General features: G+C 33.6%; 5 protein-coding genes across 20 annotated transcripts; 2 read left to right on the top strand and 3 right to left on the bottom strand.

The window, feature by feature from the left end:
• The first annotated feature begins 288 nt into the window (after nt 1–288).
• On the top strand, nt 289–6,181 carry LOC100788676 (putative esterase YitV). Of its 11 annotated transcripts, none has more exons than XR_001388601.3 (14): nt 289–567; nt 680–753; nt 828–914; nt 1,015–1,146; nt 1,282–1,368; nt 1,947–2,000; nt 2,138–2,228; nt 2,303–2,373; nt 2,463–2,532; nt 3,055–3,107; nt 3,346–3,439; nt 3,833–3,930; nt 4,872–4,950; nt 5,068–5,083. XR_001388601.3 is itself a non-coding variant. In XM_006581370.4 (14 exons), the coding sequence occupies exons 1-13, from the start codon at nt 480–482 to the stop codon at nt 4,462–4,464; spliced, it is 1,023 nt and encodes a 340-aa protein (XP_006581433.1). In that variant the 5' UTR covers nt 289–479; the 3' UTR covers nt 4,465–4,475; nt 5,068–6,181. The 11 variants fall into 11 exon arrangements, 10 of the variants coding, with proteins under 10 accessions (XP_006581433.1, XP_006581432.1, XP_040872278.1 ...); XM_006581370.4 differs by lacking the exon at nt 4,872–4,950 and adding an exon at nt 4,441–4,475 and having other exon boundaries at nt 5,068–6,181; XM_006581369.4 differs by lacking the exon at nt 4,872–4,950 and adding an exon at nt 4,431–4,475 and having other exon boundaries at nt 5,068–6,181.
• Nucleotides 6,182–6,304: 123 nt separating this feature from the next.
• On the bottom strand, nt 6,305–9,118 carry LOC100305756 (uncharacterized). 2 transcript variants are annotated; one of them, XM_006580852.4, is made up of 7 exons: nt 8,922–9,118; nt 8,795–8,832; nt 8,451–8,570; nt 8,236–8,364; nt 7,348–7,477; nt 6,709–6,760; nt 6,396–6,605 (listed from the first exon to the last, which is right to left on the bottom strand). In XM_006580852.4, the coding sequence occupies exons 2-6, from the start codon at nt 8,798–8,800 to the stop codon at nt 6,720–6,722; spliced, it is 426 nt and encodes a 141-aa protein (XP_006580915.1). In that variant the 5' UTR covers nt 8,801–8,832; nt 8,922–9,118; the 3' UTR covers nt 6,396–6,605; nt 6,709–6,719.
• Nucleotides 9,119–10,360: 1,242 nt separating this feature from the next.
• Nucleotides 10,361–17,016, bottom strand: LOC100788146 (TOM1-like protein 9). 4 transcript variants are annotated; one of them, XM_003526431.5, is made up of 10 exons: nt 16,784–17,016; nt 15,190–15,268; nt 14,469–14,567; nt 14,272–14,385; nt 13,853–14,013; nt 13,339–13,420; nt 13,114–13,199; nt 12,753–12,950; nt 11,386–11,867; nt 10,361–11,083 (listed from the first exon to the last, which is right to left on the bottom strand). In XM_003526431.5, the coding sequence occupies exons 1-10, from the start codon at nt 16,882–16,884 to the stop codon at nt 10,485–10,487; spliced, it is 2,001 nt and encodes a 666-aa protein (XP_003526479.1). In that variant the 5' UTR covers nt 16,885–17,016; the 3' UTR covers nt 10,361–10,484. The 4 variants fall into 4 exon arrangements, with proteins under 4 accessions (XP_003526479.1, XP_040872277.1, XP_014631732.1 ...); XM_041016343.1 differs by lacking the exon at nt 16,784–17,016 and adding an exon at nt 15,453–15,951; XM_014776246.3 differs by lacking the exon at nt 16,784–17,016 and having other exon boundaries at nt 13,853–14,029; nt 14,272–14,368; nt 15,190–15,951.
• Nucleotides 17,017–20,294: 3,278 nt separating this feature from the next.
• On the bottom strand, nt 20,295–23,535 carry LOC100787617 (D-amino-acid transaminase, chloroplastic). Of its 2 annotated transcripts, XM_006581362.4 has the most exons (4): nt 23,495–23,535; nt 23,226–23,404; nt 21,658–22,331; nt 20,295–21,168 (listed from the first exon to the last, which is right to left on the bottom strand). In XM_006581362.4, exons 2-4 carry the CDS (start codon nt 23,399–23,401, stop codon nt 21,074–21,076), a joined length of 945 nt encoding a protein of 314 aa, XP_006581425.3. In that variant the 5' UTR covers nt 23,402–23,404; nt 23,495–23,535; the 3' UTR covers nt 20,295–21,073. The 2 variants fall into 2 exon arrangements, with proteins under 2 accessions (XP_006581425.3, XP_040872276.1); XM_041016342.1 differs by lacking the exon at nt 23,495–23,535 and having other exon boundaries at nt 23,226–23,449.
• Nucleotides 23,536–25,037: 1,502 nt separating this feature from the next.
• LOC100787078 (uncharacterized) lies at nt 25,038–27,765 on the top strand. The gene is given in 3 exon segments (NM_001255492.2): nt 25,038–25,513; nt 26,810–26,890; nt 27,001–27,765. Coding segments are annotated over 3 exon segments (879 nt in total). The 5' UTR covers nt 25,038–25,134; the 3' UTR covers nt 27,420–27,765.
• Nucleotides 27,766–27,991: the final 226 nt, after the last annotated feature.

Here is a 27,991-nt window from a genome sequence, read left to right as displayed (position 1 = left end):
GCAAAATAAACATAAATGATCACATAAAATCATTCAATTAAATGAATGTTGTTTCTTTTTTTTTAACCACGATTTTAATATGAAATAAGCATCATAAAAAAGAAGAATTAATCTTTATCAAGAATAATAAACGTACATAAAATATATTTTTATTTTAACATAATTTATCTTATAACAAGAAGAAATCAGGATTAAATGAATGTTCTTATTTATAACATTATTTTTTTTACAAGCATCCGCTTAATTTCTTTTTTAAAAAATTTCGTAAAATGCGAAAAAGGATAACGCAACGAGCAAGGCCACTGGTAAGTACACCACCATAGCCAGCTGGAAAGCAATGATGAAAGTGCATTGCATTACACCTGCGAGTCCGCTCACAACGAGGCACGTGCGGATTCTGTTTCCGCACGTGCCTTGAGCATTCAATAAATACCACTAAGCCGCCAAAGCCACTTACAGTAAGTAGAATCCAAACAAAAATGGCGGAAAAAGAAGCCATTGAAGAAGCTCAGAGAAAGCTCCGATCAGAGTTCCTTCAAGTCCTGCGTAGTAGGCGACCCTCTCAAGGTAGTTAATTAGTATAACAATCAAAATTCACTCACTAATTAACTTCCACGATCTCGCTGTGTATTGCGCAATGATGTTTTTAATTAAATCTCGTTCGTTGTATATGTTTCAGTTCCATTAACAGTCGAACTCGCGAAGCCAGTGGCGACACCTTTGTTTCAGGACGCTCCTCCATCGATCAAAGAGGTATCAACATTCATAGCATTTTTTTTTTCAATTTCTGCTTCATTTGATGGTTCAATCGCATGATAACCTTATAGATCGAGATAATGGAGTCGTGTCCAAAGTCTGATGTAGAGAACCTCGAAGACCTGCTCGAGGAGGAGAACCTCTACTTGAATGTAGAGGTAGGTAACTAATTAATTCGATTTCTCTTGAGTTTAATTTTGAATCGATAATTTTGTTATTTTGAGCGCTAGAGAGGAATTCGTTGACTTTGGATCGTAGGAAGGAGAGCAAGGACGGTTGCCTTTATTGATATTGCAGTTGAAGGAAAGCGATAAGCAGAGAAAAAGGCCTGCAGTTGTTTTTCTTCATAGGTCGTACAGTAACAAAGAATCCATGCGTCCATTGCTCAAGGTAGCTACAACGTTTTCTCTGCTTCACTCATCAGTTATTTTTCATTTGCAATTGTACTGTACTTCTCTTTGATATGATTATAATCGCTGATTTTCATTCTGGCTTCGGTTTCTGTTTTTATTCTTCGTGTTTTAGGCGTACGCTTCACGAGGATATATAGCAATTTCAGTCGATTCTCGTTACCATGGAGAACGTGCAACCAGCGCAACCACCTATCTTGATGTTCGTGTTTGCTTTGCTCTGATTTACTTATTGGTTTAGTCTTCCTGATAAATTGCGCAATTTTATTTGGGGAAAGTTTTAGTCGGAACTCGTACTTCAAATGCTTTTTTTGAAACAACAAATTTTAGCAATTGATTATAATCATTTTGAGTTTAGGTTGTGTTACTCAAAATTTGTTGGATTTGATTGCAATTCAGTTTGAATTATTTAACTATGTTCCCTTATTACTTTACTCATTTACGTATTCAGACTGATGATAATTAAGTAAATTACTTAAATAAAATGAATTGTAAGTTCCAACATAAATTTCATTTGCAAATTAGTTCAGATAGTCTTTTTTTGAAGAATTCCAAACACAATAGTTTGATTACTAAAAATCAAATCTATTTTGTATTTTAGCGGTTCTGAGGACAGTGTATGTAATTTGCCCTGAAGAATATAGCTTAAGCCTCAGAAGAAGTAATTTGTCTGAAAAATTTATTGTTTTTTATTCTTATCGTCCATGTATGAAGAAGAAATGGACTTTCTTTACAAATTTTTTGTTTTCTCTACAACCTCTCCTACAAAAAAATACACAGGCCCTTATATCTGCATGGAAAACCGGTGAGACGATGCCATTCATATATGACACGGTAACTTATTATTTATCATGTAGTTAAGACGGAACCAATTAATTCTCCATATTATTTGTTTGAACTGTAATTCTGGCAGTTTAAACCTATGATAAGTTTGGTTCAGAAAAATAGTGCATTATTCCTTCATCTGGCAGGTCTGGGACTTGATTAAATTGGCAGATTATCTAACACACAGAGAGGATATAGACCCTTCTAGGATAGGAATCAGTGGAGAATCATTTGGAGGTTGGTCAAAGAAGTTGAAAGGAATATGCCAGATGGCATGTTTGATGTGACTCATCACTTATTCCTTGGTGCAGGAATGCACGCATGGTTTGCTGCAGTTGCTGATACTCGCTATGCTGTGGTTGTTCCTCTGATTGGTGTTCAGGTGGCATTGAATGATTGAGTGAAGGTTTTATTTAGCCAAATGTGTTTCTGAAACAACTATTTGACAACTTTTGTGCTATATGATTGCAGGGATTTAGATGGGCCATAGACAACGATAAATGGCAGGCTCGAGTTAATAGTATAAAGCCTCTTTTTGAGGGTAAGATAATGTTAAATGAGTTTTTGAAATTTCTTTCATGTTTACCTGTTTTCTTATCTTTGCTTTTATTGCTTCCTGTACTTCATTTTGGTTTATATAATACTATTGGAATTAGTATTCATATAAATCCTGTAAACTTGTATGTATTTATATTGTAGCGCATGGTGTTTGATTTCATATGCTGTATCTAATAAATTCTTATAATTGATGATTTCTTTTACAATTGGTAATTTATAATAGATAGCCTATGGATTAAATTTCATGGTGGTCCCCTCGGGGACATCCGATATAATTACATGGTGAAGCTGGAACGGTTTTTGAGCAAGAGCTAGAAGGGAAATAGGAGTATAATGGTACCCAATAGGGGTACTATTCATTCAAGCTTGCTAACAGTAGTCAACTGACACATTATGTTTGCTAAAAAAAAAACTGACATATATTATGTAGGTACTATTCATTCAAGCATGCTAACAGTGGACAACTGAACATATATTCTGAACATACTTGGGTTCATGGATGCAGTGGCTCGTGATGATTTGGGTAAAGATGTTATTGACAAAGAAGTGGTGGAGAAGGTCAGCCAAGAGTTTTTGTGAAATCAACTCTGGTTGTCTCCAAATGAATTGCTATATGATTTGATTTATTGCTTTAACAATTGTCAATTGACAATGCATGGTACCATGATACGTATCCCAGAATTGCTAGTTATTCACCCACTGGGCACAATTTCCATCTAGAGCTTTGTTCTTCTAGTTCTAAACTGTTGTCGGTGGATACTATATACTGATCACAAAATTTTATATTTCTGATCAGGTGTGGGACAGAATAGCTCCTGGTTTAGCTTCCCAATTTGATTCACCCTATTCAATTCCAACTATCGCACCACGTCCATTGCTTATTCTTGGTGGTAAGACCCTTATTCAAATTGAATCTGGCTACCTTATTCATATACAACTTCATGTATGGGCAATTCAGGGTAACTGCACTGCTGCAACATAAGGTTTTTGCTTCTTTAAGATATATATATATATATATATATATATATATATATATATATATATATATATATATATATATATATATATATATATATATATATATATATATATATATATATATATATATATATATATATATATATATATATATATATATATATATCAATAACATCGTAGGCCTCTGCATGACCGCATCCATCCGTATTGTTTAGTCAATTTTGTTATTCCGTTCATTTAGCTTTTGTGGATTTTTTTAAGCTAACTAGGAATTGAAGCATTTGTTTGGGTTTTGAGAACTCTAGGTGCGGAAGATCGTCGGTGTCCTGTTGCAGGCTTGGAAATTCCAAGGTCAATGGCAAGCCAGGCATATGGAGAGTTTCAGTGTTTAGATAATTTAAAGGTATATGAACTTGTGTTGTTTGGTTACTTCGGTGAGAAAATTATACATGCCAATGTCGTCCGTTATCAGTTTATTAAGAATGGGTTTAACAGTTGGTTGCAACTTGCAATTTTCCGATTTAAACGGAGCACCATTTTATAAAACACCTCTCATAATAAAAGTGGAAATGAAAGTCCCTTGAATTTGACATGCGCTTTCCAAAGTCTGCCAAACATGTGAGTGCATGTATATTGTTGACTTTGTCTTGTCAGCTTGACTTTAGATTCAATAAACTTAACATCTGAATCTCAAGTAATGGCACCGTTATAGGTGCAGCCTCTTAAGTTGGATGTCATTACGAGAACTCAAAGAGGTGTTTGGTTGGGCATTCTGTTTAGGGTATGTTTGGAAGTAAGTTTGGAGGGAAAGGAAAGAGAAATGTTTTAGTTTTATATTAAGGGGGTTTAATGATTGGTTGCTTTTTTTTGCCCAAGTTTATGATTGGTTGCATTGACATGCAGTTTATTGCAGAACCTGGAATTTGGCACCGGTTAACGAGATTTCAGGTGAAAGAATCATCTGATTGGTTTGATAGGTTCTTGAACCCTTAAGCCTGTGCCCTCAGAATGTGTTCTTCGAGCCCTGTGTGGTTGTAAAATTATAAACCAACTTGCTCTAGCTCGTTGCTTCATTCCAGTTGTGTTTATATGATTGTATGTGTCATGATATGAATAAAGCAAAATGCTTTTTTCCAGTTTTTTTTTTTTTTTTTACCAAGAAGGTTCAACACAATTGATAGATGACTGAGTTCCTTAAGCATGCTACATGGTTTGAATTATTTGATCGTGCATATAGAGAAGATTAAAAAATGTTTTTTTTTTCTTGTTGAATATATTTTCTAGTCCAAGATATTGCTAATCACTATAAAATATTCCACTTATGTCTGACCTCTCTGTGTCTAGGAAACATGATTATTATCTACTTTGATATCCACTTGTCAGAAAAATTTGTCTCTCCTTGTAGATCAGGAGAAATTAGATGGTACAAATTTAGTCTGCATCAATATCTGTGACATTAAAAAATTTAATTATGTTATGTGAAAATTAGTTGAGACTATTGATATTTGGTGGTCTCAAATCATGTTATATTTTCTTGTAGCAAGAGTTTTCATGAGCGAAATTACAGTGTTCAAAAGGGGAGCACGATGGAGTGGATCGAAGGATGGTCGAGGTTGCACATGAGATTTTGGTCTCTAATGGATTCCATCGAATTCCATCTAATCTCCTAATCCTAATTTGAGTCCCCCTCCCTACTAATTTAGGGTACAGAGGTGGAATCAAAATCACTCTTTCTTATGATTATTAATTTACTAATTTGTCCATTATTGAGATTTTGTGTGAATAAAAAATATCTCCCAATTAAAAGTGAGAAACTAATGTTTCTAGATACAAATATTCTCTCATAAACTAAGACTGAAAATAAATTCTTAATCACATGCATAAACGACATGATTAGTTGCAATGATCCCCAAGAAGTTTCTTCCTCTAAGATTACGACCATCAGATATAAATGAATCTCAGTCCCATTGATATTGAAATGGTTAGTCCACAAGGAAGAAGTAAAAAGCTTCCACCAAAAGAAAACAAGAATTAGATCGTCAATTATATAGGATCTGACAAGCCATTAAAGTAATTGCACAGCACTATCCTGCTTCGAACTCAAATTATTGAACGCAAGCTCTGGAATTTCATCTGAAGCATGGGTACTCCTAAAACCATGCGGTACACATATTGGACACTCGTAAATACGTAAAAAAAAAATTTTTAAAAAAAGTGTACTTATGGGATCTTTTGGGTATGTGTCGGGCCTGTATCCAAGTCCAATAACTAAAAATAATATCCTTTTATATATATATATATATATATAAATAAAGAGGATGAGGATGAGGATTAAATGTGAAATATTGGTGAAGATGAATGCCAACCACTTGAATGGACTGAAATTCTTGAAGTTGCTACTATTTCTCTTTGATTAACCAAATTTGGAGACAATTCTTTTCACTATAGACAAAAAAATGAGATTGAAAGTATGTGTAATATCATAGTAATGTTTAGGTGTCGTAAGTTTCAGTTAAACATTTACTTATTACGATTTTTTATTATTAGATACTTTTTTGTCAGGTTGAAGAATTTAATGTCATTTTATATTATAGATTATGCTTATTTGTGTTTTTTTCCCATCATTTATAAAATGTAGTCACACTTGTATTAAATTCTATTGTTAATATATACATTTTTTTTTAAGAATTTGTATTAACATACCTGTACCCTATATTTTTGGAAAATCCCGTATTTCATGCCATACCCATACCCGAATCCATGCAACATAGGCTTTCATAAAACTCAAGCAATAAGGATTATTTGAATATGTTGACCTCAATTCTCGCATGAATCCAGATATGCGAGGTCACACCTACACTCTGTACATTGTACAAGTCACTACTTTAATACATATAATCAAACAATCAATATCATGTCTTAAAATGCATACATTTCAAACAATTAAGATTGGAACAACGAACATAGGAAGCAAGTTATCTAAAATCATTCAGCCTTTCTTTGGCATTGCTGCAAGTCTCGTGTACATTCTTGCCATGGATTGATACCCTCTAACATCGCCTGAACGCAGAAGATTTCCTATAACAACAAATGAAAATAAGTGCCAGAAAAAAGGTCTCCTTTCATACTGGTCAGCAAAATTACAAGTTTTACATGAAGGTTTAATTACTTATTATCCCACCTGCACAATCTTTATATTTGAGTCCCTATGCCTAGAAACTGCTTGTTCGTCCCTACACATACATTTTTTAACTCGTTTTAGTCTCAACAATTATGGACAACAGAGACTAAATGGATTAAAGAGTGTATGTATAAAGATTAAAGTAGTTTTTATGTGTAGGGACCAAATGAGTAATATTAAACCTTTCACTAAAAAAAATAAAAAATGAGGGCATATATTTGGAATGAGCTGATGACGTAAGGATTTGAAGTTCTCTGTTTTCCCAATAATACTAAAATGCTATTGTAGATAGTTTTATAATCAACAACAAAAATCTAGAAATATACATGTAAATTCAAACAACACACAGTTAAAGACAACAAATGAAACATCAGATTCTAGAGCACCACCTCCCCATCCATTCTCTCAAGCATGACTGATAAGCATGTGGATGTATAAAAATTGGCATATTTTTTGCATTTTCTCAATCCTCATATCCAGCTTCAATTTGGTCATCAATAATCAAGGTAACATATATATTACGAATTATGAAAGAGTATCATATGAATTCAAGTTTCTTTTTCTTGCAGTTCTTTCTTTTGATTCCACACAACTAGAGACAAATGAGAAAACAATATAAAGTGAAGAGAGTTAAACAACCTGAATCACAATTCAGTGGGCTGTCAGGTTCTGGATGGGCCATCAAGGCAATTATAGCCCTACAGACAGATTGAAGCGTCCAAGCCGGGCTCCAAGCATTTTTCAAGATATCTAGGCAAATCTCTCCAGTCTGGAAAATTACTAGATGTTTAAACAATTGTCATGAAAAAATGTCAAGAACTCCAATTCTAAGAGAAAAATGTCATCCATCAACTTATAAAGACATGCAATCAAACTCAAATCAAAGGCTTTCAATTTTCAATGAGTTCCTTATGAAACTGAAAGGGGCTAATAGTAGACATAGAGCTTAGGTTTCTTTTACTTATCAACCTTCCATAAATGGTAAACATTATAGCTCTTTCCACCATTGAGAAGGTAATCATTTTCAAACTAAGACCAAGCAAAAACAGTCATCATTTTCAAACATCATACAAAAGCACTAAAGCATATCTATAATAAAAGTTGCAGAACTTTTTTAGTGAAAGTGAACAAAAATAATAATAATAATAATGAATTGTGTGATTCATACCGATGATACAAAATTGCACAGATTCATTCATGTACGATAAAATACAAAAGTCATTTGAGATTCATCTTATGTAGCCGAATTGTATCAAGTCATAGGATATATAATTCCAAACCAATCAATATTGGAATTGCAATTTCAATTTTGAGGTTTGAACAATAATTCCCATTCCATTCACAAAACAAACCCATAGATACTTTTTAAACAGTACATCACTTAGAAAAAATCAGAAACCATTCTTCAGAGAAAATTGTGAGATAAATTAGGATAATATAATTCTCCTCAGAAATCATACAGTTTATCTTCATAAGACAAAAAGTACCAGTACAACACAAACTAATATACACGGGGATCCATCCTACCTTAAAATGCACATTAGGGTGAAATATTTTAGTCAAAAACCGGACTTGAGGTGGCTGTAGAGGATACTGCTCCGGAACAGAAAAGGCAAGCTGGAACACACCACCCTCAAAAGGAGTCTCAGAGGGTCCCTAATTGTAAACAAAACAAAACAAACCAGAGCAAATTTCAGAACCATCACTGACAAGTTGTAATCGACAAGCCTTAGTTCGCATACCTTGATAAGAGCGGTCCATTTAAAAATGTTTGAATCATCACAAACTAGTTGAATATCAGGATCAACGGCCTTTTCCCGCTGCACCTCTTTGTACTCTTTGAACAACCTTGCCCGCGATGCCTGCGTGAGAAAACGCAATCCAAAGTCAAAATCAACCTCAGTACAATTGCAAGAGATGGCATCAAAATCAGGAACAAACCACCCCCTTGCAAAGTTAATAATTCAAAACACCATAACAATTACATACATTCAGATTCATTACTCATAAACAATTGCGTCCATCACATCAACTCTAACCAGAAAACAATAAAAATAAAACAGAAAACTAGTGAGTGACAACGAACCTGCATCCTGGATATGCGCAACCTTGAAAACAATTTAACTGCAGTGTTAAGAGATGAATTTCATTATGCGTGTGTGTGGACAAAATTGAGAAAACGTAAACAAGATTCAAGGAACCAAGTATGGTACCGTGTCGCACGAATCTGTTGATCGATATCTCTGGATTTCGCGAGTGGAAAGAATTGGGACAATTATGGATCGGAAATGAAAAGTGTGCAAACAAACCCTAAAACAGTGGACCCACCAAGAAGTCTTTAGTTACCAACACCGATGGTGGGAACTAATCAGTAATATTTCCACAAGAGATTAGATCGTCCTGATCAGAAATGGTACAAATACTGAAACACATTCTTAAATAGTACTTTTTTTAAAATATATATTTATTATTGACCAAATTTATTAAAAATTACAAATTTTATTAGATTTCACTTAGTCTTTCTCTAATAAAAAAAAGTATAAATAAAGATGTATTGCTAACATTCTCATAATTAAATTAGTTTGGATAAATATCAGCAACATAGTCATATATGTCTGTGTGTTAATTTTTAATATGGATTGAATGATTAATTTAAAATAATTTTATATTATCATTTAATTATAAATTATTACTAATATAATTTTTAAAATAATTATTATAAAAATTAATATATTTATTTTATATATAATTTATAATAAAGTGACGTTGTTAGTGCATACTCTTTATTAAATATTTTTATTTTTATTTTTAATATACACATTTACAAATAAATTTATATGTTTATACATGCAATTTATAATGTGTTTGAACTAATAAAAAGTATGTAAATTATATAAAATGAAAATATTTAATAAAGAAATCATGTAATTTAATAATTAATTTGTATGAAAGTAAATAAAAATATATGTAAATTAATTTATTTAATTTAACAAATAAATTAGTCTAATTTAAAAATTTATATAATCAAAATAAAATTATTTTTTCAAACATTAAATTTACAAATTTAATATTATTTTTTCTTTTCTTAGTTACCAACTAACTTTAATTTAAATATTTGTCTTATGTTCTTTTTTTTCTTCAACCAAATAACCTCTTTTTAACTTTTTCTTATTTTCTTTTATTCTCTTTTCTCTCCAAATACACCCTTAATTAATGTTTGTGTTGTAAATAATTTTGGCATTAATTATCTCTATAATATTCTTAATATAAATAAAACCCATCATCCGTTAGTTACTGCAGCGACAATCCCTACCAAAAAGTTTCTATTCGACTCAATCTTCATTGTTGTGTAAGACATGCTTTTCTCCACATTTCAGTCAGCGTGTAGGGTTAACTTCTCTTTTCCTTTAAAAATACAGGCGAGAAATTAGGGAATAGAAAAATTGCGTGAAATATATTCCATGTAATTTGACCCCAATTTGGAGGGCACACCAAACTTTTAACCATTACAGAGAGCGAGGAAGATAGATGCCACAAACTCCAGTTCAACCGATAGGATGTTCTCCCTATTTTTTCCCCCATGTTCAGTATTTTCTCTAGAAAAAATGTACATAATTTATTGCCAATTGCCAAACAAGCAACACTTTATGGATAACAAAATAAATAATGTACATACATTATTATAATTAATATATGTAAAACAAAAATGAAAAGAATCAAGAAAATAGACGACAAGATTTAGCAAACAGGTGAAAAATGCAAGCCCAATCACAGTTTTACATGCTACCAGTTTGGTCAGGAGTAGGTTTTGGTTTCACTTTTGCCATATTAACAAGGTCCCCAAATAACTTATCTTCTGGCTTGGAAGGCTTCCCCGGTGGCACATAGGATGGAGAAGAAACCTGGTAAGAATTTTTCGGAGCACCGTCATCTCTCACAGATAAACCATACATTTGCTGCTCAAGATATTGAACTCCTGGTTGCTGACCATAGCCATATCCTCCGAATTGGTTGCCATGCATCTGTTGAGGATACATGGAAGCCACGGGACTATTATGCATTTGATGTGAAACCATGCCCATATAGGGACCAGCAGCACCCTGAATATGCTGTCGGTACAAGCCTAATTGATTGCTTTGGACATGGTTATTGATCGTTGACATATGGCCAGCATGTGGCTGCATATACATTCCAACAGCCTGGTCATGCCCCATTGCTTGAGGTCCCTGAGGATGTGTACCACTCTGTATACTCGTCATAATCATTTGAGACACTTGCAGTGGTTGTGGGTATTGACTGCCTGCTACTGGACTATTATTATCTGTAGGTTGCGCTTCCCAGGGAGGTGGCGGAAATGATCCACCACTTGCTGTACCTGTAAACCAGAAAATAAAAAAGGGTGAATGATACAAAAAAATCCCAAATAAGAGAGCACAAATCCTATACATTGACATTCTCCCCAATCCAATCAGTCACCAACCCAGCAAATTACAGCCGGTCAGTTGGGAAAGAAAATGTTGAAGACCTATATGAATTTGCCGTAAACCAAGTTAAAAGCAGCAATCAGGGATCAGAAATCAAAATTCATCACAGCAACTGCTAAAAAGAAGAGAATGCAATTGTGAAAGGATTTGAGCCAAACGGGAATTAAACACAATAAAGAAGCATAAAGTGCACCATAAACTGGTGAAGGAGGCTGTTGCTGTTGCGCAACCTGGCCATTCCAAGAAGGACCTGTGCTCTGGGCAAAAGGTGATTGCTCATATCGAGGTGACCCCACATTTGGCACACTTACATTAGGGTAAAACAGTCCTTGAGATATGAAAGTCTGTTGTTGAAATTGAGGAGCTAACGGACTGGTTTGGCCAGCAACATTAATTAGCTGGGTATTAACAGAAATAGGTGCATTGCTTCCATTAGAAAACATATCAAAAAGAACAAGGGCATTCTGTTGAGATATAGGGCTGGCTGGCTGCTGTTCTCCTAGAGGAACAAGAGCAAGTGAAGTCTCTGCTTTTGGTGAGTTATAGTCTTCACCACTGAGTAGGTCCACTTGGGGATCAACCATTGCAGGGGGGACTGATCCATTTGATGTTGGGGGTGCAGGAAGCATTAACTGATTCAATGTTTGAGACCCAGCTCCAGCACTAGAAGACGATCTGCAAAATTATATTAAAATGAAAAGCCATATAACCAGAAGGCACCAGACAGGATAAGTCAACTTGGAATTAATTTCATACGCCAATCTGTTTCTGCATGTTTATACATGAGTCAATAACATGCAAGTCTGCAGCCAAATCTAGACTTATTACATACTCCCTCCAGTCTCTATTATAAGCAACAAGAGCACTTGTTTTTTAGTCTCAAATATAAGCAAAAGTTAACTAACTTTGCCTTATTTAATGAGACTATCTTCAAAATGCCCTTCATTTAATAGGGTCAAAGACTTTTTTATGCTTCATATCAAGTTCCAATGAAGGACAGTTTAGGAAAAAAGCTTATTTTTGTTTTGGATTAACACAATGAAATTAACTAATTTCTTAAGTGAAATCATTTTTTTCTTATAATAGAGACCGGAGGGAGTAGTTCAACAAAGACAAGAGAATCAACAATTACCAATATATGAAGCAAGACACATTGTTGGAAACTTCTGATGATGGCATATAACACACCCAACTCCCAAAGTGCAAGAATGACCAAAAACTAAAGTATCCAAAACAAAATAATAGCACAAAAATGAACAAAAACAAAAGCCTTAGCTTTAAAGCTTACAGCAAAAAATCATCTTCAATTTGATTCCTAACAACGAAGACATCATTCCACTAGAAACAATACAAACAGTTTTCCAGGGTTCCATTGGCACAGAGTTTAGAATTTATTTTGAATTATAAAATTTACTGGGTCAAACATAGTGGTAATGAATTAAACGGACTACAATAGGGTGTAAAAGGAATTATTTGAATTCTCCTCATTGGGTTTGACTGATAAAATCATGTCAATGAATGCGGAGCAATAATGGAGAACAGCAATAGACAATGGACAACCTCACATCTGTTTGTTTACTAGTATCTCCAATATCAACCAAAGGATCATCAACATCTACAAGTGCTCCAGTAGGTGCAGGTTTCGGTTTCTCAGCAGGATTTTGAGCAGAAGTTCCTGAAGCAATGGATTCATGTTTGGCCAGGACACGCTGCAGATCATCATTCAGAGCTAGGCCTTGGCATAGCAGTGACTCGTCCCTGAAAAAGTAGACAAAAGCATTCCATGATTAATGGTTTTTTGTTTGGATTTAAAGAAGAAAAAACTTATTAAGAATAGAGTTAACATGAATCAAACATGTGAAGAATATATAAATATGGCAATAATTACATTGTTTATCATGAAAAGGGAATGAGGCCTTACGAAGTTGAATTAACAAGGTTTACCACTCTCTGCTTGTATGTTCGACATTGCTCCACTAAATCAACAATAACTTCCTGCTGAAGCCCCTGAAAATAGAAGGTCATACATGAAATGTCATAATATATTCAATAGAATCAGTAGTTCTGTTGATAAAAGCCTTAATCATCACAAAATATTTTTTATTCATTTACATCATAATTTGAAAGTTTGAATTGAACAACTTACTTCTTTGTTACCAGGGTCTAATGCATTGAGCATTTCTGCAAGAACATCCATAATACCGCGTGCATTCTGAATTTCAGACAAACTGGCAATAGAAAATTCAATCAAAGCAAATCCATGCATGATTATTGACTGTAGTCTGTACCATTAGCATAATTTTGTCATCATCAACATATTATTGGGTATATTTTATGAGACCCATTGAAAAACCTTGGCCCACTCTTTAGTTTCTGTTTTGTGAAACCCACATGAAATTCTATAAATAAAAAAGAATAGGGTCATGCTAATAAACACCCTAAGGACACTAGTTAAAGAGCATTTAGTACACCCTATTAAATACTAAAAGAGTCTTACATTTAGGGACAGAGATAGTATATAATTAACACATTCCATCAAAGAAAAATCTGAAGATAGCATGGAATTAGAAGCCAAGAGATGAGTATCAATCAATATCAAGTTATCAACAATGAAGTCGACTTCCTTATAGATAATGACAAGAAAAGAGATAGAAATGTACCTAAGGGCTGGAAACTCAGACTCCGCTGAGGGCTCAGCTGCGTCTTGCTGAGCAACAGTGTCTCGTATATTTTGAGGGTATGATGACAATGGTTGTGTTTGTAGCGGCGTGAATACAGGTGCAGATTGCTTAGACCTCTGAGGGAATGCTGCCCCAGCATGCTGAAACAAACAAATCCTTTATAGAAAAAAAGGAATAGATAAACAAATTAAATTTAAAAAATTTATGAAAATATTCTTATTGTAACCATTAACACTCAAAGTCAAAACCCATATAAGCAATCAGATGATGAGCATTATGTCCAAAAGAAAAGTGGCAAATGCTTCTTTTAAGAACTGTATCTTTCCTTTTTGTAGTGATAAGTGGAGATGAAATACTTGGTAAAAAATATCTCGATGGGAATAACTTGATTAACATACCAAAAGTTCCTGGTATGCTGCATAATACTGTGGATATCTTGCCCTTGGCCCTCCAAAAGCTTCTTGCCAAGTATCTATAAGAATCAATATCTTCTCTCTGACATGGTAATCAGGCTACAATTTGTGTGATAAATATGATAAACATACTTTTCATGATGAAATCAGGTATAAAATAGGAATGCCATGAAAACTAATACCTTCTTCTTTACTATTTTCACCATCTCATGAAGAACATCTCTCTCGGCAACATGCATGTGGATAATGTCCCCACAATTCTTTATGATTGTCTCCAGCAGCTAAAATATAGCAGTCAAATCGAAAACAAATGAGCCTTTCCAATTATTAAAGATGATACAGACATTTTCTTTATACGCAGACTAGATAGAATCCTCCGTATCTGAGCAAACCTAATTTATACAGCTATAGACATTTTCTTTATACGCAGACTAGATAGAATCCTCCGTATCTGAGCAAACCTAATTTATACAGCTATAAGGTATTCTCAGATGGAAGTTATGAACTCAAACATCCAGGCAATCTGAACAAAGAACAGCAACTGCATTATGGAACATTCAATTTCCATATACATCACACTATTGACTTTACTCCAAACTAGTTCAAAGAAAAGACTTCTATTTCAAACATCAAAAAGAAAATGGCACACTAATAGTCAATAGATAACAAAACCTTTCCGCCAGTTATTTATCAATCAACGTTGAAAAAATTAATCCAAGGAATCAAACAAGTTAATAGTTTTATTCTCTTCTAATAATTTTTTCTTTAATCCACGGGCATAATAGTTGATGAATGTGGCATCTATTATTCCTTAAATCTATTATCAGACAGGGTTTTTACCATAGGCTCTTGGTTTATTGTTATTTTAAGGAAATGTCTATTTCAGACAAGCAGAGAGCTTACAGTCAGTGCAAGAATTTGAACTCTAGGAACTTTACTTCCAATCCGCTTCTTTAAACCTTTAACAACATCCTTTGCATGCCTGATAAATCATAACCAAACTGAGTTAGCAAACTCTCAAAGACAAACCAGGAAGCAAAATTATAATTATATACATAAAATTCCAGTTAAACATTTATATCTGTTCTGGACCATCCCATATAAGCAAAAATCGGTGGGCCCCACACATATGTCCCCCACAATGCCTCAGTTAAGACAGAATGAACCTGGAAACCCAGCCTCTAGTTGGCCCAAGCAAACATCTCACTACAGATCATCTAGAGGATTCATTCCAGCACATGGTGCACAGGAAGGTACAGATTGCATTTATGAGGTATTGCCCACTCAACAAGGCCCATATACCCTTTCTTCTTCCACATTAGTTACGCCTTGTCATTTAAGAACCTCTAGATGGCCCCTGAACATTGATCTTAACCAGGACAACATTAGTCCCCCATCTTTATCGCCGAAATATGGCTGTCTATCACCACCAACCCACTGGGTTTGGTAACTATCACGCATCCACCACCTTCACCTGTAAATACATGCCTCCTCCCCTTTAGCTGTAAGATCTTAGATTCAATATATATTGTTACTCTGCCAGAATCACTCTTTAACTCCAGCATTAGAGTCTTTACAGGTACTGCACCACCTTCATTGTGCTCTGCTGTGTCCAATCTTCTTTAAGCCTATCAAGAGCTGAATTGATCTGAGAGTGAATATACCCCATTCTGGATCACCTCAGACCAATATCCATTAAAAAACGAAAAATTCCAGTCTCAAACTATATAAACTCAGAAATGCATAGAACCATAAATAAAGAATAAAATAAGATGTTCCACCCTTTTCTCCCGTTAGCAAAAGACTGAAACAACTCATAATCAACTTGGAGATTTCCAAATTATGAAACGTAACTTAATGGACACAAACACAAAAGTATTAGAGCTCCTAGAAGGTTTATAATGTCCTGTGGAAGGGAACTGGGAACTGGCAACTTATAGTGACCAGAAGCAAATTAGACATCACACAGCATCAGACTGAACTAGATGATCATGCACGAATTAGCGAAATCCATAATAACCATCTACTATCCCTATTCCCTAATTGATCAATGAAACAACAGCACTCAATCCCCAATCACCGATTCAAAAAGTGAAAACTCAAGTCCAACCTCTGGCTCGACTCTCTGTTCCATTGCTGTTACAGTTAATAAAACAATGCAAAAAGTGAAATCACAGCCGTCATCATCATCATCATCATCATGAAACAAATAAGAGTATAAGAAACACAGAAGGAATTAGGAAACGCAAATCTTCATCCATCGACACTAACTCCACTCTATAACCTAGCTACCATCGTCAGAATTCATTCATAACATAAGGCCAAAGAAATCTCACTCGTGCATTTTCACTCGCAACAATTCCGCCATAAACCACAGAAACAAAAAAGAACTGTTCGATCAAAACACGCAACAAAGAGAAAGAAGAAGAAAATAGCGCGTAAAAAAACAATTACGTTGAGAAAAAGAAAGGACGCGAAAATCCGAAGGTATACGCACCCAGGGTCACGATTGAGTATGTCACAGATCTCCATGTTCAAGGCCCAATCAGGGCCCACGAGCATGCTGCTCGTGGCACGTTCCACCAAGGGATTCACCATGGCCTCTCGCCGGCGACGATATGATCGATGCTTTTCCGGTGAGTTGAAAGAACGATTCCGGCAATAGCACAGAGATATATAAGTAAGTAACGGCCTCGCTCGTTATATGTCTCTAACAACAATAACAAAGATTGCATACGTCACTGAATGAATTCCGTTGAGGTAAAGTAGGGGTAGAATTGGAATGAGAAATAAGGGACCAATAATTGAAGTGCACGTGTTAGTGTGAAGGCGTGCTTTCGCTATGCCACACCTTCACCTGGTAACAGTCCCGAAACAAGATTTGCATCATACGTACATAGTCAACAGTATTTGAATTTAAATGCGGACGTTGTTTCCGCAAAACCATAAAATAGGAAACTGAATCAAAATCAAAATATGGTCATATTTTTATGATTATTAATAAAAAATATATCAACCAAAACTTTATTTTTCTAAAGTCTAAAACCTTTTTTCCTGTATTAAAATAAATCATTGATTCCTTGTTCCGTTTCGATCCTTATATAAAATAATAAGCGAACGAGATACACAACCATTTCTAAGTAAATTTTAGCTTATTTTCTTACATTAATTTGATCATATTTAAATAAAATTCTCAAAAAGCACTTATAAGAGGAAAAAATAAATAAAAGTATAATGATTAAAATTATCATAATTATATGAGAAAAAAGTGTGATTAAAAAAGAAGACCAAGTCAATATAATTAACTATATTTTTTAGTAGAGATTAGTTTTCAATATAATTAATGAATATTTTACACTAATATTTATGATGGCAAAAATGAAAACTTATACATAAGTTAAAATGAGAAAACTTCTATAAATTAATTTGTCATGAGAAATTTTATTAAAAAATGACTTAAATATGTTTATCATACCTGGAAAATAAATCGTTTTCAAATTATTATTTAAAATTTATTTTTGATCATTTATGTACCTAAAATTTGTTTAGGTTTCAGTATAGTACTTAGTACTTATCGTTAGTCTTGTTCTATTGAATGATAATGTATAGGTGGAGTATCACATCTTTAGGACCAATCACTTACACATATTCAAAAAATCTTCATTCTCACATCTCACTCAACCCTTTTTCTCTCCCCTCTTGTCAAACTCACTTGCATCACCATAGTTGTGATTGCATTCTTCTTCATGAGCCTCCACTCTCCACCGTAGTTCCCGCTACCATCACCGCCAATAGTGTCCATGCCATCGCCTCCCTCCTCCTCCTCCATTCATCTTCTTCATCCTTTCACCACCACCCAAGTTGGTCCATCTTCTTCATCCTTCCACTACCACCCCTCATTTGTGCACAATCATGATCCCACCACGACCCTCTACCGTGCCAGGTCAATGCCCATGCGACAGCCACCACCAACTTCATCAATGCATGTCGTCGTCATGATAGTGTTCGTGATCTCCTCAGCACGCAAGGTGTAAGTGTGGACGAGACGGAGGTCAAGGTTAATGATGGGGGTGAAGTGGACGACGCAATCAGTGGACCTAAGGCAGAGGATGAGGTGGTAGGAGTAGAGGTGGCGCGGGGGAGGTAGGTGAGCAAGTGAAGGAGCATGGTGGTGAACTCAATCTTGTCTAGTGAAGTCATATTTATTTAAAAAAAATATTAGTTAATAAAATATAATAATTAATTTTTTTAAATAAATTAAATAATAAATAATAATATGACTTCAATTTGCTAAGGTATCAAGTGATTAAACTTGGTGACGTAATACCTCATCTACGACATCATCACATAATAAAATAAGACTAACTACATATATTATATTAAAACATTAAAAAAAATTAGGTGCATAAATGACCAAATGTAAATTTTAGGTTATAACTTAAAAACGATATATTTTCTAAATATGAAAAACATATTTAAATAAAAAAAATATTTGAGAGAATTTTATTTCAGTTTTTCTTCTTATCTTCTTCTCATCCAAACAAAACCTCAACAAATATTTTATTTTTAAGACTACTAACTTTTTATTTTCTTTTTTCATATTTTATCTGCACCAATTTACTTGAAACCTTGTTCCACTTTGTTCATTTTATAAAGAAAAATATTATTTAAAATGGTACCGTGTTATTAAAAATTATTCAAACGTTAAAAAATGATTTAAAATAATATTATAATTGTTTTGTGAAGAGGACGCACATCACACACACAAAAAACAATTGGTCAATTGCCCATTTTTTTCAAAAGTAATGAATTGCCATACTTGAGAACAATTAAGCAAAATAATCATTTTTTCATCGTTCCTTTGTAATATGAAATTTAAAAATTATCGTTCTAGCTAATTTTTAAGATGATGAACTATAATAAATAAATTCAAATATTGAAAGTGATGTGTGTCTGCGCATGATGTATATGTGAGAATTTTTTTATAATTAAAATTATAAATCTAAAATATATAATCATACATAAATAATTAAAAATAAAAATTAGAGATGACATGATAACTTAAAAACCATGTACATTTTTTTCTTTTAATTTGATTATTTAAATATGATTTAATGAAATATATTTATAATTCTTATTTTTCATAGTAAAAAAATTATCATTTTTACGTATAAAAAAAGTTTTCATTTGATATATTGCGTATGCCATCATACATCATATATCACATATTATTTTACATTTATTAGTTAATTTGATAACTAATTTCATCAAATAATTCCAATTTAATTAACTAGCTCTTAAAAAAAAATTGACTTTTTAACTCTTAAAAAAAACTTTTAATGAGCAAAATCTCCTTTTGATGTTCAAATTCTCTCTTTTGATGTTCTATAATGAGCAAAATCTCCTTTTAATGTTCTATAATGAGCAAAAACAAACATTTTTAATTTACCCATCACTTTTTTTTTGTAATAAATAATTTTCATATTTACCTCAAGTTACAACAACTTTTTTAAAGTCAATAAGTCAACCTTCAATAACATGTCATGAATCACCACAATCATTAAGCAAAACTTAATATATGATTAAGCCAACTGTCACGAATAAAATATTCTAGAAGAAAACAAATACGATCACCTCTTTCAAAGCAAATCGGCTTAGAGGTAACCATCGACCATAGCCAAGCGTATATTCTCTCTACTAGGATAACAAACCTCTGTATTGAATGAATTGTATTTATTTTGTATACTTCTTACCTTTTTTTCTTGCTGAATTTGTATATTTCTTACTTGTTAAGATTGTTTTATATAATGAAATTTGGTGAGATTTATGTACGTTAATTATAATTTGCGCCTCATGTAAAAAAATTATAATTTGCGTCTGATCCCCCGAAAAGCCACCAAAAAATTGATGTAAAAAACCATAAATAAACATATTTAGATTATAAACATCCTTTTTTTAAACTGCAGATTATAAACATCCTACAAATAAACTTTTCTACAAATCTTGTGATAATATTTTAAAAAAAATCTAGATAATTGTACTTTCTAGCTTGTAGATAAATGATAGTGATAAAGTATGCTTACAAATCAAAACCAAAAGTTACCAAAATTATGACGCAACGATCAGAATTTCTGTCAGTGCAATACAATAGTTTACTACATTGGTGGCTCCATCATGTCGCTATTGCCATCTTCATTTTGGTGCCCGCTCTCAGAAGGAAACCAGCCAGCTAAAGGAAAGAACGCCACCATATATATATATATGGCAGTAGCGTCAATGTTAAATAAACAAACAAGATAGATTCATCAGCGCCAAATTGAGAAAGGATATGATATAATTTACAAACGATAAAAGATATAAGTGAAATTTTAGGATTGGAAGTTTGGAATTATATTATAGATATATAAAATTGTAACATCAATTTTTTCTCCCTTATACTTCTCATTAAGTGCAAGAAATATAATAAAAAAACATATTTTACTGACTATTTTATTCTTGTGGGACCAAATATTCACCATATATTTATATATGACATAAAATTAATATTTATTTATTTTTGGAATTCTATGACGATTTAGTGTAGAGTTTTTTAATTTATCTTTATTGGCTGATTTTTTTTATGTAATTTATTACGTCATCATTTAATAGATCGAGATTTACATAGACATCAAAATAAAAAAAAAATGAAAAAATCAGATCGTAAAAAATAATAAATAAATATTTTTAGATAGTAAATTGGAAAAAAAATATAATACATGTATTTTAAAAAAACAAAAAGCAAGTTGCATCAATAAGGAACAGGTGTGCCAACAGCTGGCAGGGTGGATTTCATGTCCTCAACAACTAGATTCAGTAGAGTCTGGGTTATAGGGCCTTCTTTACCTACAAGAAATGATTAACGAAATCAAATCAACTCATATAAAATGGAAGAACATTAAGCTACGAATGATATATTATAACTATTGAAATGTCTATCCACCCAAGAAATGCACAATGAAAAAAAAAAATATATATATATATAAGAAGAACATAAGCATCATTAAATCTGCTGACGATAATTAATATACAGCATATGTCAAATGCCCACAGGTCACAACTAAATAAGCCAAGACCAAGAGTATTGTCGGTAAAAAGTTTTTACTCTTGCTTTTCGTTTTCAAGAATTTTGATATAGTATCAGTATAGCGATTTGTATACTATCAATTACTAGTAAGTAAATAATAATTAGTGAATACCATATTTTTAAAATTTAATAATTTTCAAGTATATTAGTAAATCATAGCAGCAAAAACCTTCGCAGTATATTTCAACTAAATTTGTATATTAATCATTGTCTTTCCTCCCAAGAAAATAAGTAGTAAAAGTACTAACCACATCCAATTATCTGCTCATCCCACTGCACTACAGAGCGAACCATAATTCCACTGCCAAGAAGCATCATTTCATCTGCATTCTTCCCTTCCTCCACGCTCACATTTTTCATTCTTATCCCACAAAGCTTACCTTCCCTAACCAAAGACTCAGCAAGGGTTAAAACCCTCTTAGCCGTGCAGCCACTTAGAATTTTGTCACATAGAGGCATCACAAGTTCCTTCTCTTTGGTGACAAAAGCCACGTTCATGCTAGGCCCTTCAGCAACAAACCCATCACTATCAAGCCAAATGCCCACAAACGCACCAAGTTCCTCAGCCTCCATCTTGGAGAGCACGTTCGGAAGATAATTCACACTCTTGGTGGTTGCAAACTGAGGAGGCTTAATGGGAACATTTGAGGTCACAACTTTAACTCCTCTGAAGTTGATTGGTGACAAATCCTGTATTGTGATTGCGTAAAGACACGATTTGTGGCAGCCAGAGGGAGATAGGTCGAAATCTCCTGGTCCCGCTGAGAGCCAATAACGTAGTGTTCCGTTTCTGCATTTTGAAGCACTCACGGTTTGGATAAGTATTCCTCTTATGGTTCCACGATCATATGGGGGGTTTATTTTGGCTGTGGATGCTGACCTTATAAAGCGGTCAAGGTGTTGATCCAGCTCGTAGAGGTATCTATAATAATGCATAAAATACATCATTTGACAGCTTAAAAAATATACAAAAAATAATAAAAAATTCTAACTCAATTGGTTGAACATAAAAATTTTATTTTTGATTTTCATGGATAAAAAAAAATATAAAGGAAAAAATGAGATAAGAGACTTTATATTACATCATAAATTCAAAATTCATAAATAATCCTGCTTCGTATTGAAACTGTGTTAGATATACAACCAATAATGTTTTAGTGTTGAAGTTTTGAGATATATATTATTGACATGGTGGGGGAGGGTAATCTTTGGGGGTGTCAAGGATCGAACCTTAGAGCATTCGTTAATTGTTTCTCACATCTTGTCGATGATCCTTTGATGTTTTAGGGATAGTTGGTGGTTTTATATCTAAATTTCAGTCACATAGTTTCTAATACAATTTTTTAAACACATTCTTTTATATAAAAAAAAATCTGTATTATTGTTTGAAGTTTATTTGACCCACAAATTTGCGAGTCTTGTACCAGATGGAGTATCTGGCTATATCTGAGGATGGTACTAGGCTTTGGCCGAGGGATAGATAGTTGCCTCGAGATGTTTGATTCTGGCTGGGGGGTTTCGGCCATACTCTTTCGTAGTGGACCAACCCTTGTGGATTCAAGTCCTATTTATGATTTTGTAATTTTTATCAAATTTTAAACAAAACACTCGTCTTTCTATATATCTAATGCCTTGTTGATTAAGTATGATTCATAATGGGATATAGAGTAGTAGATCAGAAGATTCATCTTATGAAATCAGCATAAAGTATTGAGATCTGATAGATCTTCTAGCTAGCAACAAAGTGTGGGCTTCTCTATGTTGAGTTATATATATATGAATACAGTGTCCTCATTATGAGGAGGAAATGACTAACCCGTCTATTATTGCTGTAGTATCAAAGACACCATGGCCCCTGTGGACCATGTGGTCATCCATGGGAATAACCATAGCAGCTGGGTCTGTTGTTATCCCACCAAAAATGCTAGAATACATAGCAAGGAATTGCTGCTTGCCCTTTACCTTTTCTCTGAATGATTTTAGTTTTTCCATAGCCTGATAAATGTAAAAATGAAAAACCATAAGTAACCTTTGTGACTAATTAAATTGCCAATGCGAAATTAATGAAGAGGTTGAAAGGTAAACCTCTGAACAAGACAAAAGTGGAACATCAGATATTTCAGTTCTAGAATCTGCAACATCAAATGATTTATGAACATCAATATTTGTTAACCATAAAATCATGTCACTTGATTATTGTGATATATCAATTGGTCCATGAAAAGGCCACAAAAATAAAAAATAAAAAAGCAGATTCATGAAAAAAACTTACAAGCCAAGCATCCAGATTGATTGCAATTTGTCACTGCCTTCATTTTTATGATGGAGCCACGTGGAACAAAGCGGTGGTCAAGTCCCTAAAGTGAGAGATTCTGCATTGTTGCATATATAAGTTGCATAAGGTGATCATTATCAACTAGAAGCTGGTTTGTTTTATTAATAAAATATTAGAAGTATAGTGTCAAAAAATTTAATCATTAAACCAATAAGAAATTGTTTTCTTAATGAATAAAAAAATAAGAAATTGTTTTCTTGCAATACGAGAGAATGCATGTCATAAGCAGACCAACGGCTTGAAGGCTAATGGTTTATGAAGAAGCATTACGTTGACTTCAGTTATGCTAACATAGTACAGAACACGGGAAAAAAATATATTAAGATAAATCAATTATTATTTACTATTAGTGATAAAAGTAAAGTTATTTTATTTAAAAGTGTAATAATGAATTTCATTATTTTTTTAATTTATTAATTCATTAACTAGCAAATTTAGTACACGGGAACACGCCTTTTATTATTGCTTTTGTTCAAGCTTCACTGAAATTATTTCTCACTTTTTGTCATTAAGCTGTATGTTTCGAGTTTCGACCATCTCTGTGGTTCAATTCTAGGTTCAGCGAGAGGAGACAACTGAATTGGAATATAGCTACCAACCCAAATCTATCTTAAAATATACACTGTTTAATTTCAAAATCCAAACCCATTAAAATCAATTTCAGGGGTTGGGTTAATGAACCAATCAGATCTTTCTCACCCCTAGAAAAAGTAGAGAGAAAAAATATATGGAAAAGATATAAATTGAAAGAGTTTAATACCTATTTTTACATTTTATAATATCAATTAATAAAAAAATGGTATAATTTTTTTATAGTTATTATTATTATAAAAATTAATAAAATTATTTAAATAAATGTTGGTTGGATTGGATAAGTGTAAATAGAAAATAAAAATATAATTTCAAAGGAAAAATATAAAAAAAATAAAAAATGTAATAATAAAAAATAAAAAAGTTTAAAATGAAAAATAATTATTCATTTCATTCCAAAGTATGCATACCGCCGCTGGCATACCAAATTCTGAAAGCAGCTTTGTGATTGTCACCTAAAAAATAAAAAAGTATTTCAACAAAATTAAAGAATTAACGAGAGAGCACCGAAATAGAATAAAGTTTACCATCTCCTTCACGTTTAGGTTCAACTTGCAATCTGTTAATTCACGATTCAAACCCTAATCCCGCAGTTACAAGTTTCTATCACTGTCACTGTTCTCAAGTTTCTTTACCATCTTTCAAATTCCATTTTCTTCGAAGTCATACACTTTTCACTAAAATAAAAATCAATTAATCGGAGCAGCATGTTAGGGTTTCGAAAAGCCAATTTCAGAGCAGGCTTGAAACCCTAGATTCCACAAATCCATGCCAGCTTGATCTCGCGGTGCTTCCGTCAATGGCGATCATCGGCGATGCGCTTCGCCAGGCGTTCATGCCGAAGCGCGAGTACGAGAGCCTCAGAGAAGAAGACAAGGCGTGGGGTAAGCTTCAGAGACCCGTAACGGTGGCTTCCGTGGCCGTCATCGTGCTCGCAATCGTCGTGTCCACTGTTATCAGTTTGAAAATCGTGTTTCCGAGTAGCGATGGAAGAAGAGCGTTCTGCGTCGATCGAAGGCTTCAATCCATACAGTTAGGTATGAAAGGTGGTCCCGATTCGGATCTGTTCCCTGGCGCTTTTTATCTTACGGACCAGGAGATTGCTGATTATTACTGGATGGTTGTGTTTATTCCCTCCATGATCGTTTTCGCGCTCTCCGTTGTGTATCTCGTTGCTGGTAAGGAAGTGAATTTCATTGCTGAGTTGTTTGGCTATGTTTTTCTATCTGATTATTGTTAAGAGGTAGAATGCGCAATATTTTCATTTAAAAAATATTGTTGGTGTTTGCAGTATGTATTAATTGAGAAAGGTGCCTAAATATAGTTAGAGAGACTGTATGTTAAATGTAATGTCATTATGTCAATGTCACTTCGGTGACCTCTTCTCTTGGTTCTAACTTCTAAGTTTGATTTTAAAACATTTATGGCTATAAAATAATGATTGAGAGAATATTAGGCGTGGGGGCTCATTTGAGGTGGAGAATTGTTTGGCACTGAAAGAATTCAGGAATGGGGGCTGCTGGGAATATTTTTCTAGAGAAGCACTGTGGGAAGAATTGCACTGTTGATATTGCCATTTATGGCGGACGTATAATTCATGATTGCCGTCAAATCTGAAATTTCTATGGGGATGATCAGGAAATAAATTTCTTACATCATGGTTAAAAGGAAGTAGTCGTGAAACGGAATTAAAATCACAAGAAATGGAAGCAAAATGGTTGATGTCAATAAAAGATTGAGAGAGAAGTCTTAGCTCACATGAGTCATGGTACAAGTTGAATTGATAAGTAAAATACTTCAATGGACTTGGATTGTCTCGCTATTGTGATATTTAGAAAGCCAATTCTTTGATTTCCTATTAACTTGTCTAGTTTGTGATTGCTGAAATTTAAGGATTATCTATAGGCATTGATGTAGCGTGTGGGTTATTTTCAACAAGTTTGATATGAGCAAATTTGGAATATGGGATCGTTGTCTTTGATAATTTGAAGTTATGCATTTCTGGCATTCTAGAGGTGTATTGGGTGGGGAAATAGATCATTTTGTGCTTCTCAAAAGTTCTTTCTAGCATCTTGTTAATTTGCATCACTTGATTTATTTCGAAGACGAGAATTGATATGTGATAGTGTCTACACTATCTTAGTAGAGTAATGCTACATTCTCAAATTTTGGATTCACAATCCTGCACAGTTTTACAGTTTGATTCATGTAAGTCAAATGTTTTCCGTTTTAAACTTAAGAAAGCTGCACAAATGTCCATTACTCTGGTAGAGTATTTCTCATTTCTATTTTCAATACAACCCCCTACCTTTTTATTGGAAGTTTAGATAACGCCACATAACTATGTTTTAAATTTCTCTGGTAGAGTATTAATTCTAAAAGCTTTGTGTTTTTTATTATTAATTCTAAAATTTCTATGGAGACTCTTTGGTTATGCTTGATGTTTTTTATTATTTGATAACACTATTTCACAGGCATGGCTGTTGCATATTCTGCTCCAAATAGGCATGGATGCTTGAAGGTGGTTGAAAATAATTATTGTGCTTCAAGACGGGGTATGTTTTCTTCTCTGTCAATGGTTTTTTCCCTTGTGTGCTTTTTCTACGCTTTCAATTATGGCATCAGTTTTCTTCTTAAGTTTTTGTTTTCTTTGGATAACCTACAGGCGGTGTTCGCTGTCTATCCATCTTAAACCTTATCTTTGCCATCGTCTTTGGTGGTCTTGCCTTGTTTCTTGGTTCAAGCCTCTTGACAATGATGAGCAACTGTTCTAAACCTCTGTTTTGGTGCTATGAAATTGCATGTTGGGGACTGGTTGTTCTATATGGTGGCACTGCCTTCTTCTTGAGGAGAAAGGCAGCCACAATTCTTGATGAGGGAAATTTTAGTGGTCGAAATCTAGGGCTGGAAATGCTGGAAGCAAGCCCCCTGGAAGTCACACCAGAGGTGGAAAGGCGTGTTAATGAAGGGTTTAAGGCATGGATGGGTCCATCCCTTCTTTCTTCTGATGAAGAAGACGAACCTAACAGCTATGATGAGGCACCTCATTCAGCACGTACTAACTCAAACAGGCAAAGACTCTGAACTGGATAAATTCAGTGTGAAGAGCCTCGCATCATCTTTTCCAGCCTTTCATGCCTTGAATAATGCTGTATGGTTTGGAAATCAGTTTTGGACAAAAAATGTTGACACGTATCATATGACAAAAACAAATGTTGATTAAAGAAGTATGGATTTGATGCTCAACTTTGAACTACGGTTTCATCTGGTCAAGTAGGTAGTTTGTGTAGTTTAGCTTGTAAATAATTTTATTTTGGGAATGACCATTGACCAAGCTTTGCCTTTCCTAAGGTGGATCGCAAAGTGCACTTGTCGATCTTCTCTCTGGGCCTGCCTTTTCTTAATTGCATTTTTAGTCTCCAATTATTGGGTATGTACAATTTTATTTAAATTTAGTGTTTTATTATGTCTCAAATATGATTTTTTCTAAATATATATGTGTGAAAAAAAACTCAATAAGAGTACGAACCTTAAAGTCTATTTGATTCCAGAAAATATTTTATTTAATAAAAAAATGGTTTTATTTTTCATGTAAGTATTTAACAATAAAATAAAAATAATGTGATATTTTATAATTAATAATAAAAAATAAAACT

The sequence above is a fragment of the Glycine max genome, chromosome 6 (assembly GCF_000004515.6).
Source record: "Glycine max cultivar Williams 82 chromosome 6, Glycine_max_v4.0, whole genome shotgun sequence".
Classification (NCBI taxonomy): Eukaryota; Viridiplantae; Streptophyta; class Magnoliopsida; order Fabales; family Fabaceae; genus Glycine; species Glycine max.
The sequence above is the reverse complement of the archived record's forward strand: the minus strand, read 5'-3'. Positions and strand labels throughout refer to the sequence as shown.

Coding starts and splice junctions, on each gene's coding strand:
- LOC100788676 (XM_014776249.3), top strand. CDS start 480: ATGGCGGAAAAAGAAGCCATTGAAGAAGCTCAGAGAAAGCTCCGATCA. Junction 754..827: donor CTCCTCCATCGATCAAAGAG/GTATCAACATTC, acceptor ATAACCTTATAG/ATCGAGATAATGGAGTCGTG. Junction 1,369..1,946: donor GCGCAACCACCTATCTTGAT/GTTCGTGTTTGC, acceptor AAAAATACACAG/GCCCTTATATCTGCATGGAA.
- LOC100305756 (XM_006580852.4), bottom strand. Junction 7,478..8,235: donor ACCCTAATGTGCATTTTAAG/GTAGGATGGATC, acceptor GTAATTTTCCAG/ACTGGAGAGATTTGCCTAGA. Junction 6,761..7,347: donor CCCACTGAATTGTGATTCAG/GTTGTTTAACTC, acceptor ATGTATGTGTAG/GGACGAACAAGCAGTTTCTA.
- LOC100788146 (XM_003526431.5), bottom strand. CDS start 16,884: ATGGTGAATCCCTTGGTGGAACGTGCCACGAGCAGCATGCTCGTGGGC. Junction 15,269..16,783: donor ATACTCAATCGTGACCCTGG/GTGCGTATACCT, acceptor ATGATTTATCAG/GCATGCAAAGGATGTTGTTA. Junction 13,421..13,852: donor TCTGAGTTTCCAGCCCTTAG/GTACATTTCTAT, acceptor TTCTATTGCCAG/TTTGTCTGAAATTCAGAATG.
- LOC100787617 (XM_041016342.1), bottom strand. CDS start 23,431: ATGGTTTTTCATTTTTACATTTATCAGGCTATGGAAAAACTAAAATCA. Junction 22,332..23,225: donor ACTACAGCAATAATAGACGG/GTTAGTCATTTC, acceptor GCATTATTATAG/ATACCTCTACGAGCTGGATC. Junction 21,169..21,657: donor TGAGCAGATAATTGGATGTG/GTTAGTACTTTT, acceptor CATTTCTTGTAG/GTAAAGAAGGCCCTATAACC.